General features: G+C 33.3%; 2 protein-coding genes across 3 annotated transcripts; one reads left to right on the plus strand and one right to left on the minus strand.

Annotated features, from left to right (window-relative positions):
* Positions 1-3471: 3471 nt before the first annotated feature.
* On the plus strand, positions 3472-6298 carry LOC109112654 (outer dense fiber protein 3-like protein 2). Its single transcript, XM_019125563.2, has 3 exons — positions 3472-3729; positions 4496-4609; positions 5700-6298. The coding sequence occupies exons 1-3, from the start codon at positions 3609-3611 to the stop codon at positions 6185-6187; spliced, it is 723 nt and encodes a 240-aa protein (XP_018981108.2). The 5' UTR covers positions 3472-3608; the 3' UTR covers positions 6188-6298.
* Positions 6299-7116: 818 nt separating this feature from the next.
* On the minus strand, positions 7117-9924 carry ebi3 (Epstein-Barr virus induced 3). 2 transcript variants are annotated; one of them, XM_042718751.1, is made up of 7 exons: positions 9710-9924; positions 9366-9569; positions 9123-9240; positions 8249-8427; positions 7792-7949; positions 7464-7620; positions 7117-7363 (listed from the first exon to the last, which is right to left on the minus strand). In XM_042718751.1, the coding sequence occupies exons 1-6, from the start codon at positions 9795-9797 to the stop codon at positions 7471-7473; spliced, it is 897 nt and encodes a 298-aa protein (XP_042574685.1). In that variant the 5' UTR covers positions 9798-9924; the 3' UTR covers positions 7117-7363; positions 7464-7470. The 2 variants fall into 2 exon arrangements, with proteins under 2 accessions (XP_042574685.1, XP_018979830.1); XM_019124285.2 differs by having other exon boundaries at positions 7117-7620.
* Between the last annotated feature and the right edge of the window lie 2446 nt (positions 9925-12370).

The following is a 12370-nucleotide window of genomic DNA, read 5'->3' on the forward strand; positions in this document are numbered from 1 at the left end:
TACACTGGCCTCTTCCACGGTCAGTATTTCACTTTTCCCTAAGTAACACCCACAAAGAGCAAAAAATAAAACGCTTTCGGCCACTGGGTTTAGAGTCCTTAACATTTTAGCCCTGTGATTTCAAAATACGTGACCTAAAATAAAATACGGCCTATGCTCTTCTAAGAGTTGTAACAATGACCCTTACTGTAACTGTAATCCCTGTACTTCTTATTGTTTCATGAATAAGTGTTTGTAAAGTGAGTCCTCAGGCACTTTCATGCTACAGAGATAAATAATATGCTCGATATCAAGTTGCAGAATAACATTCCCTGCTTTTATTTAAAGCTCTTAAGGTATCCATGTTGATTATGAGTTAATGTACCAGCTTTATGAAAACCAGGTGACGGATATGTTTGGATGCAAATTCACATTGCTTTATTTTTTTTTTTCAACTCCAGGGTAACTTGATGTGCATCTCCTTATAGTCCTCTCTGGCTACATGCCAGAGGTCATCTGTAGTGTTACCTGCTTCTACACAAGGCACCCAGTCTGGAGATAGAGAAGGTTAATGTTTAATGTCCGCTCACTGGTCAGGGATGACGTCTCCGCTTTCACAAGACACACTTTCTTAGCATGCTAATTACATTTTGCGCAGTATTCAGTCAGTTTGAGCTGCCGAAGAGAAACGGATTGTTTTAAAGCAATGCATTGTTTGTTTAAAGCAGCTTCAGACTGTTAAATCAGAGTAATTAATGTTACAGAGAAACTTGATATGGAACATCCTACTGTAAAACTATGCCACAGAAACGAGAGCAGCTTTCCAGAAGTTTCATTTGTTTTGAGTTCTGGTTGAAGGTGGCCATGGGAACAGCGAGACTGACTGATTATATCAATCGTACAATGTTACATCACCTCCTTTAATTAAAAAAAAAAAGTATATGTAATAAATATACTAAATAAATATATATTTATATTTATAGGGAGATTTATAGAGTAGTCTTTTGCTCAACACTTTAGAACTGAACACAATGGAAAAATGTTTATTTATATATATATATATATATATATGGATTTTCCATTTCTTTTCCATGACTTTTTTAATTGTTGTTATTATTATTATATTTATTTATTTATTTTATTTTTTTTTTACTAGGAAAATGGGAAAATATTCTGTACTTTATTTCATTTCCTTATAGTGATATGAGATATTTTCACCACATTCTTACTTCAGTACATTAATTCATACTTTAATACATTTAATAATTCATATTTTGAAGGGTTCCTGCACTCCTAGAAATATCAGGAACTTTCAAAAATGTGATTTCCAGACCTAGTCAATTTTGAAATTTAATTTTTAAATAAAAATTAATTTATAAAATAAACAACATTACAAAATGCCATTGGGGGAAAAGCAATTTCATATACTTTTCTGTAGCTAAAAGGTACTCTAAAAATATGAATGTGATAAAAAAACAATTATATCACAAGCTGATGACAGAAAGTACAGAATATCTCTCAGTATTTACATTTGAGGCAGCTATTAATATATAATCTCGAAATAATAAAGTGGTCCTACAATATGAACATTAGTCATTTCAAATAGCTGTCGGCTGTCTATTTCACATTATGTAATTAGTTCATTAGCTGCCGTTTACAGACAAGATGCCAAGGAAATCTGTAATGCCTAAAGATATTGAGATGGACGTTCTTGAAGCCTGGACAAGGATAAGGTTTCTTGCGCTTGTAAGAGTCATTCATAATTCAGGTCTCAGTTGTATCTCTCCAGTGTGTCTAAACTGAAACTTCAACCTTTCCTGGACCTCCTTGAGCACTCTTGCTGCTGATTTTGCTGTCAGCTCTTTAAGCTCGCCAGAAAATATACGCGGCATGGGGGAAGTGGTGAGGCGGCGCCCCATCATTGCTGGCAGGGAAAGAGGTGAGTTTGTGACCGCTCATTTCAGTGGATTCTTTTGTGCAAATGATTGTGTCGAAAGAATTATTCAGCAAAGTGAGCAGATCTGACGATTTATTTTAGCACAGGGCTCTGTAAGTAGTTCAAACACACTTCATGCTCCTATTTGGCTCTTGAGACTGGATTGGCAGTTTGATGAAAGAAACTGTCAGTTAGGTCTTTTATTGCAACACCTGCTTGTATCATTCTGAAAATAGAAGGTCTTTTGTCTGTTCTTTTCTTGTTTTGGCCAAAGCATTGAAAAGACTGTATGACATTTAACTATGTAGCAAAATTCATACGATTTCAAATGAAACTTTACAGCCAAGGTTCTCCTGGATTTTAGAAATGTGCACAGCATGTGTGACCTCTTATGTCTCACATGAATCACATTCCATAGTTTTATTTTAGATTTAATAAAAAAGGAAATGACTCATGTATAGATAGCAGATGTATACCTTATATTGATAAGAAAACTAATCAGCTAAGCAGACATACTTGTTCTCATCTGTTATCAGTTACAATCCCTTGTTTTTTTTAGTATTATTTTACTATTATAGTTTTATTAATATTTAGAATTTCCATTTATTTATATATTTTCACATTCATATATTTGTTTATTATATTTTTGGGTTTAATTTTAGTTTCATTTTTAGTCGTTTTGTTATGTGCTTTTGTCATTTTTATTCGTTTTTATTTTATTACAGTTTATTTTATTTTATTATTACTATTTAATTTATGTATTTGCATTTCAGTTTTAGTTTTTTTTTTTTTTTTTATGATTCAACTTCAACTTGAAAGTTATTTCAATTAATTGCCAAGGCAACATTTCTAATTTTTGCTTAGTTTAAGATTTTTATCTCATATTTATGTTTTATTTTATTTAAGCTGTATTTCAATGAACAAAAATGTTTTAATAGTTCTAGTTTTTGTTAATTAATGATAATAACCCTACTATACCGTATAAATCCTACCTTCATTTTTAGTTTTTTTTTTTTTTTTTACATTTTGTCATTGTTATAATTATTTTTAAATAGTTCTATTTAGGTTTAATTTATTTTTATTTCATTTTTAGTTTTTATTTATTTTCAGTTGTTTTTAATGCTTCAACTAAATTATTTCAGTTAGTTGCCAGTCATTTCAATTAGTTGCAAAGGCAACTTTTCTCATTTTTGTTTAGTTTAAGTTTTTTATACATTTTATATATATTTTTAATTAACAGAAACCATGTTTTGGTAATAACCATAATTGCAGTATAATACTTTCATTTGTATTATTATTACTTATTATAGTGTGTATATATATATATATATATATATATATATATATATATATATATATATATATATTCATCTTTTTACAATTTTCAGTTAGTAATTTTAGTGCCTCAACTTTTCTAATTTATTTTTTCCTTCTCATTTATATTTTATAGCTTTTTTCAATTAATAAAAATTGTTTTTAATAGTTCTAGTTTCAGTTAATCATAATTAAATGGTAATTAAGTAGAATAAATCATTCTACTTATAAATACAACCATAGTACAGCATGTTAGTTGTTGTTTTTTTACCCAATTATGTTAACCAATATTGTATTTACAAATCATTTTTTTTCATTAATTACCCAACACAATTTCAGTAATAAATGCTAACAGGCTGTGCACTCTGTGTTTTTGTTTATGTCCGCAGGGCCCGGGCCGGGGCGTTATGCTCTTCCCCCCACTATCGGTTACATCAACCATGACTACACCAAACCCAGCAGCCCGGCCTATTCCTTCCACAGCCGCATGAGCAGCAACAGTGAGTGACAACACATGAAATCAAACACTTCTCACACTGACAGATGACATGATCCACTCAACTAATGCTGGGTTTAATCATCTGAGAATGCTTTTAACAAGATATAATGGATACATATCAACCTGGCACTCATATGAACTGATAATTTCATAGATTAATTAGTCTCTATTATGCAGTACTGAAATATTAGGTGGATTTACACACACACTCAAATATTTAGACGCCTAATTAGGGACATGTAACGCCTGCTTCCTCATGGAAGAAACTGAGAACACCCAGTCGGATCAAAGTATTCATACAAAAATCCTTGCACATCTGGACTTTATATCACAAACAACAGCATGCAAGATAATGATTAATGTTATTTCACTGGCATATTAAGCTAATAAAATCCACATGCTTGATTTTAATCCATATGTTTGATTTTAATTCACTTTAGCATTTCTCTAGCTCAAACAGTAGAGCATGATACTAGCGACGGCAACACTCTCAGAAAAAAGGATAGAAAACCTGACACTGGGACGGTAACCTTTCAAAAAGGTACACTTTAGTATCTCAATTACCCTCAAAGGGTGCATATTAATACTTTAAAGGTACATATTATTACCTAAAATTAGCACCTAAATGGTTCCTTTTACCATCCCAGTGACAGCTTTTTTTTGACAGCAGTTTTTTTCTGAGAGTGATGTTGCTTTGCGTACAAGTGTCTGCCAAATATAATTCACTAAAATTTGATGTGTTTTCTCATAATGTTGCTTTTGAATAGTGGTGTCTGTGGATTCCAGTCCAGGACCGCAATATCATGTAGATGCCAAAATGACACGCTTTGGTAGAGACGGTACCCCATCATACTCCATGCTGGGCAGAAAGAAGAAGACAGGTGGGTTTTCATCTGATCTGATGCTAGAGTTTTCACCTTTTTTTTTTTTTATTACACAGATCTGATGTGTATGAAGTCAACTTGCAATGGCATACGCAACACATTTTACTTCTGTAATGTTACATATTCATGAATAAAACAGGATAATCAACAGAGTGCAACTGTCAGGTTCCGTAAGTAAAAATCCCATTCATTTTCTCCAAAGGGGAATCGATTTTTAAAAGATAACTTTTTTAAGTGATACCTACTATGAATTACAAGGTTGTTAATTTATGTTAAGCTATATGCTTTTGTTGAAGCCAGCAGACTGCAGTATTTCAATTTTTTTTAAACTCATGGTTAACAGCTGATTCCTTAGTAAGAAGCTGCATTTCCCTTGATTTCTCAAAGAAATTTGAAACAAGGAAATTGCACTAAAAAACTTAACTGCTTACCCACTCCCATGAAGCACTGCAAATGATAGAGTCCCTCTCCCTACACTCTCAAACTACTTTAATAATTGCATTTTCAGCATTTAATGTCACAATAAACTTTAAAGCACCACCTGAAACATTTTACAACAATAAACTTTATACATAATGAACATATTTAAATCATTAGTTTTATATTTATCCATTGTTTTTATTTCGATTATGTCTTTCGCTATGCTGCATCATGGGATTGTAGTTCTTTCCCGAAGTAAAACATGCTAAGTACATACAGACTTGTACCTTTGTCTTTTTGTCAGATATTCAAACATGTTTGTAATGTTGAAGTTGAAAAAAAAGTCTCACTCTATAAGAAAAAGCTTGGATTGGGCTTAAATTTTATCCATCTGGGATTGGTTGTATATATAATGAAAATGGGCATTGCCAAAATATAAGGGTTCAGTGTGTAAGAGAAATTACTAATGTCATCTGAAAAAACAGTTTAGTTTTTCTTTTTGGAATAACATGCACATGTATACTTTTTGGATGAATCATGCACAGTACGAATGGTAATCTGTGTTTTCAGAAAGTAAATAGCATCATTTTATGTCATATTCACTTTAACTTTTAAGAGGGGATGCATAATCATATAAAGAAGTTGCTGATTCTCTGTTTTTGATCAGCTGATACATTCCAGACTCCTGGACCCGGAGCCTACAGTCCTGAGAAAGCTCCACCTTTGAACCTTCACCACAAACCTCCATCTTACACCATGGCCTTCCGCACACGCTACCGCAGTGTAGACCCTGTACCGGCCCCCAACCGCTACACCTTACCCAACCTCTTCGGCTCTCACATTCCACACAAAGCCGCCAGCGCCAGCTTCACCATGTCAGCACGCAGGAAAGCAGGCGGCCCATCGGAGGACCTGTCCATGACCCCAGGACCCGGCCGTTACAACAGCACAGAGCCGAGCGTTTACCTGAACAGACAGCCTTCTTTCTCCCTGCAAAGCCGTTGTAATATTCCCACCGATGCCACTCGGAAGCCTGGTCCAGGCACGCACAGCCCAGAAAAGGTGACGGCACACCTGCCTCGTGCACCGTCTTTCTCCATGGGTGTTCGTCACTCAGAGTTTGTAACACCACTGATTGTTGACGTATTAGACTGAAGGGTTTCAAGCACTGCTCTGTGGGTACCTATAAAAAGGATTTGGCTGTACTGTATGTCAAAAAAAAATTATGTTAAGGGAAAAATAAAGTTTTATGATGAGTCACAGTCTTCATTACCTGACATCTGATTTTTTGTAAAGAGATGTTGAACATTTTTCAATTTCATTTACATCAGTTATTTTTTAAAAGGATAGTTCACCCATAAAATAAAAAGTTGGATCTTTAATTTTTGTGTGAATTATTTCTTTAATACTTTTTCTGAATGGGTTTATAATTGTTATTTTTTTGTAAATATTTATTTTGATTGAAAATGAAATAAAGCTGAAATAAATAAGAAAAATAATAAAATATAAATATCAGATGAAAAAACTTAGCCTTAACAAACTTAAGTGAAAATTTGAAATGTTGCCTTGGCAACTAACTGAAATAAAATAAGTTGCAGTTAACAGAAATAAATACATTTTAAGTTGAATTACAAAGCTTAAAAAATTAAAGCTAAAAATAAAAATGACAAAAACAAAAGTTATAAATAAAACTAATATTAAATGATAAAAACTATGAAATCATAAACCTATATAAATCAAATTGATTAAATAAAATGAAAATAAAGAAAATATAAATATTACACGAACAACCTTAACGGAACATTTGAAATGTTGCCAAATAACAAAAATATGTTGAAGCACTAAAATAGCTAAAACTTAATAAAACTAATTTTATTAACAAAGTACATAAACTTACTTAAACCTAAACTAAAATAATGAAAACATAAACAACACTACAAAAACACAGTTTATATATAATACACTAGTCAACATTTGAAGTGGATCAAAGCCTTTCATCAAAATTGTCCTAAAACCTAAAACCAAAATGCGTTCTTGTCTTAGGACAACTTTGATGAACTTTGATGAAAAAAACACCAGGAAACCTGTTTTAAAACATTTTTATTAAACTTTTCTGTACAACTTTGTTAATTTGTTACACTGTTTTTTTGCTTCTTGAAAATGTGTGATTTTTATTGTTTCACAAACCAGTTAAAATCAGTTAGGTAATAAAGAATGGATAAGAACATTTCTAACATGCTTACAGACTTTGTAATTACATGCAAGTGGAGCCATGCTGGCTGTTTATTATTTTTTGAATTAACAAGATTCTGCACATTGAGCTTGCAAATTGGTTGTCATTCCCTTTATAACCAAAGTTATCCTTTAGTGATATAATAAGAGCTAATAATAATTCTAACACATTTGGTTAATGTAGTGTAATGTAATGATTCACCACATCAGTTGAAAGGTACAGTGGCACTTATTGGTTCACTCCAGTCACTGCTCTGTCCATCATCCAGGGAATCTTTTGCAGATATTTGGATGTAGTAAGTCCTTCCTGCCACCAGACCACTCAAAACCATTTTATTAGACTCATAAAAGCCCAGCTAGAAAACAAAGAATGTTAAAGTATTAATAGACCACCATATGTCCTTCCTGTAGCATGAGGTGATTTTTCAAATACTGTGTTTTGTTTGGTGCCTTTTGTTTCAGTACTTTACAGCTAGGCATGTAGTTTCTTTTAACACTGTTGAACATGGTTTACACAGGAAACTCACTGTTCTTGCTGTCTCAGGTTTGCCCCAGTGGAATTTCACTGTGTATTTAAGTTGAAAGTTGACAGGATCCGGCCAAGTGGGTGGTGGACCCCACTGCACAGACAGCTTCCTGCCTGGCATTACCATCACGCTCACATTCACCGGAGGATCAGGTTTCACTACAGACCAACCAAGGACAAGAATTTAAACACTCAATATGAGCTCATGGCATATGCATCAAGGTGTAAACATTGATAAAACCTTTAAAATACCGCAAAAGCAGCTGTTTCATCACAGCCAAAGCTTAAACTAATATTTTTGGATTTAAATACTTAATTCTATTTAGAATGTCAGATTTTTTTTCATATTCATATGATTAGGTTTTATTATAATATTCTAACATTAAAAAAAAAACACAAATAAAGACAAACCAGTGGAAAAAGTGAAATGGTATAAAAGAGGACTATGAAAATCTCACCTATCTGCTCAAAAATAATTGGCCATATGCGTGTTGTGCTACCCAGAGCATTAACAGCTGTAATGTTGATGAGAGTCATTTCACTTGCAAAGATCTCCAGTTGCTCTAACGCACATTGCCTGTCTTGTTCTCCCCATTTCTGGCATTGACGGGCACTTGACAGCGGGTCTGAAAAGCTCCTAAATTTAAATCCAGAAGAACTTTAGCAAATATTCTTAACAATTATACTTTCTTTTTAAAATTTTCAAAAATAAGGTGACTTATACAATTAAAGCAATTTACAACAGGTGTACAAATTTAAAGTACAGAAATATTTAAATACATAATCTCTATCATCACTTTTAAAGGAACATCTTTAAATTCATTCTTTTGACTTGGATCTATTCAATGAATCAATTTGGGTCACAAAACCAGTCTGAATGATTCACTCATGGATCAGACGCTATCACAGATTCTACAGAAGACTTGGAATATAGAGCACAAGTCATATGGACTATTTACTGATATTTTATGGTGCTTTTACATAGTTTTTAAAGCATCAAATTATTATTTATAAAGACAATATGTAGCATTAAAAGGCAATCATTTACAATTCAAACAATGCATTTAATATAAAAAATAAAGATTCCAAAAGACGGTTTTTGCAATGATGCCACAGAAGAGCCGTCCTTGGTTCCCCAAAGAACATTTAAGTGAACAGTTATTAAAAAAGAACCATTTTTTTTTCTTAGTGTGAAAAACATTTTAATAATATAAAGTATAATTTTTCCACTATAAAGAACATTTTGTGCAATGGAAACTTGGATGCACTGGATGTTACAGGTTCTTCATGGAACCATTAAAAAAAAACTATATTTTTAAGAGTGCAAGATACCTGTATGTAGCAATATAATGTGTTGGAAGTATTGGGTCTGGAGTCAGTGTCCAAGAGCATATTGCCCTTTTTGGGTAACTTGGAGACCAACAATGCACATCCGGAGTAGAAGGGGGATCTGAACAGAGCAAACATTGCACAGTGATGAAATTTCAGTTTAAGCTCTTTGTCTCATAGGAAAATAGTGTGACATTTTACCAGACTGACATGTACAGCAATAAAGGAAGATATGCATAAACCTACATCCCAGGTGTAGAGATACTGTTTGTATCAGATCTCCATTCGGTTGGTGGCAGGTGTAGATGCCTTGGTCCTTCAAACTGCTGTTCTGTATGAAGAGAACAGAGCTTGAGACAAGCACTGAACTGTTGAATCTCCACTCCACCCCTTTTTCTTCTCCGTCAGAGCATGGTATCTTCACAGATGAACCCACTGCTACAAACAGGTCTATTGAGGGAGGTGAGGAGGAAAAGAGACAGGCTTGGACAGATCCAACACGCTGTGTGTGTGTGTATGTAGGAGTTTATGTGTGTAGAGGTGTCTGTGCATGAGAGAGTAAGAATATTTTCTGAACAAAGAAAGCTTACCTCGAGTCTCTGGCAGTAAGGTTGTCGTGTCTTGGCTAAAAACTCCACTTGTTATGGCTAGTGCTCCAAAAACATATATCAAGCACATTTTGTGGTGTTTTACGGTGATAAGAACGTAAAGTTGGTGCTTTTGTAATAGCAGAAACTAAGTATGTGTGTAGTCACACACGGATTTAGAGGTTCAAGCTGTTCTGTTGTGGAATTTTGTTAATCATTAGTTGGTAAATCTATTTGCAAAAGAAGGCAGGCTAATGTTGGGCACCAGTGTGGAAATAAATACATGAAATTTCAAAAATGCATGTATACAATGACACATTAGGACATACAAGATGATAAAAATGGAAAATGCAACTAAAACACTTTAAAAATTCGTGCAAATTCAAATTATTTCATGAATAATAGATCTCAACAACAACAAAAAAAGAGTATATTCAAAAACTAAATCAGGCCTTGTGTAAAAATGAAGCCAAAAAGCATATGAGTTCATTAATCCTCTGTATTAAACATGATGAACTGATATTAAAGGAATATTTTAATAAAAAAAAAATACTTAAAATTTACTCCAAATTAGTTTATTTCTTTATCAGAACAGTTTTGAAGAAATTTAGCATTACAGCACTTTCTCACCAATGGATGCAGTGAATGGGTGCCGTCAGAATGAGAGTCCAATCAGCTGATAAAAATCTGACAATAATCCACAAATAATGCACATCCAGCATAACGCTTCTTCCAGTGAAAACACCCATCCCCTGTTGTCTTCTCACATCAAAATCCACAAACAGATTTACTTAGAACTGTTTTTGCTTGTTAACAGTGCTTGAACTGCTCATATTTTCACTGGAGAAAGCAATATTATTGATAGGGGTTTAAAGTAAAAAAAAAAAAAATGTTTAGGTATGTTTTCAGCAAATGTTAATTTTTGGGTGAAGTATTCCTTTTAAATAATAATGTTTACTATACTATAACCTACTACTTGGTCAGTGCATACAAATAACCACTTATAAAGGGTTATGAAATATTAAAATCACAGTTTCCTCAAACATTAGATACTACGAACAATGAATGCGTCAACACATCATTAGTTTTATGTTTGCAAAACAGAAACAGGACGCACTTGTGGTTAATAAAACAGACACAATCCAGGAAGGTATTTTGACATCAGTACAGAATCCTAATCATTTATGTGCTCAGTGACAACAGCACCCAGCTGTCCAATCACTGGATTAATACCTCAAGGTGCATCCTAGCAAATTATGTTATAGTGCCTTATAATTCATAAAATATTTTATCCAGCCCATCAATTATAATTTAAACTGAGAAAAAAAAAACTCTCAGTTTACATTCTGCAGGATTCAGTGAGCGGTTTTCGGCTACCATGTGGACTGTGATATAATGAGGTCAGAATCCTTCTGTAAACAGCACAATGTCCTTGTTTATTGAGTGTGTGGGACTGTTCTCATTCTTCCATGTATTTTCACAATCCTGAGTGAAGACTTAATTCACATAAGCCTTAAAGCGCAACAACTTTAAATGAAAACATGTTTTGCATTTGAGCTCTTTGGCTGAGACTGAGAATTAAAGGAGAATGAGATTAGTATCAATGAGAACCGAGGACTCAAGTACATTGACCGATGGTATTAAGGCCATTTCGTTTTGTTTGAGGAATTCATAAGGTGAACAGAATGGAGTTGTTTTTTATGTGTCTTAATATTACGCTGTTAAAGAGTGAGGCCTGCTCTATACAATCATGTCTTTATGCATTTTTAGAAACTAAATGGTTGAATTTGTTGATTGAAAGGTTACTTCAAACTAGTTTACACTGCTCCAACAGACACCAAAATTATCAAAGTAAATTTTATTGCTCAGACATGTTACTTTCATGCTTCAATAGGCTTAATTGCATTTTTGGATAGGTTTATTTGAATAATAATAATCATCTTTTAGGTAGTTATTTATACTTAAAATTGCTTAGGAAAAATAAGCAGAAACTATTGCTTACATACCGTAGGTCTAAGCTTTTAAAGTAAGAATTTTACAGTTAATGATAGCATAGACCAGATAATCTGGTCTTGGAAGAATCTGATGAGAACTTCTCTGAGATCAAACTCCACCAGCCCATGTTTTTTTAAGGTTTATGTATGTATCTTCCAAATCCCAGATGAGGTAAGAACTATCAACTGCCAGCAAACAAACAATTTAATTTTGATTATTATTGTTGTAAAGGATAAGATGTTATCTATGAGCCTTATGACATCACAACAGAACCTTTAAATGATTAAAAACAGAATCTTCTGGCCCTACTAAAGAGGAGCATTTGCTTTAATGACAGCAGCACTAAAGCTACCTGAACTCCAGAAGGCTGTGAAAAACCTGATGACCATGTTCTCCAGCATGATTTAAATATGGTTTAAATTAGATTTTCAAAGTCTGCTAAGACCTTTAAACTCAAACATTTGAAAACAGAAAGAAAGAATGAATGAACGAACAAACTGGGGTCATTAGGCACCATCTAGTGGTTATTGCAAAATTGCATTTTGTTGGAATTTACCATTTTTCAGCAGCCCACTAAGAGGAGCTATATTATGGCAGCAGATTAGACTCAATAATAATTCACGCAAAAGACACGATGCACACATGCATATCCCAATTCACATGCATGAA

Source organism: Cyprinus carpio, chromosome B2 (assembly GCF_018340385.1).
Source record: "Cyprinus carpio isolate SPL01 chromosome B2, ASM1834038v1, whole genome shotgun sequence".
NCBI lineage: Eukaryota > Metazoa > Chordata > Actinopteri > Cypriniformes > Cyprinidae > Cyprinus > Cyprinus carpio.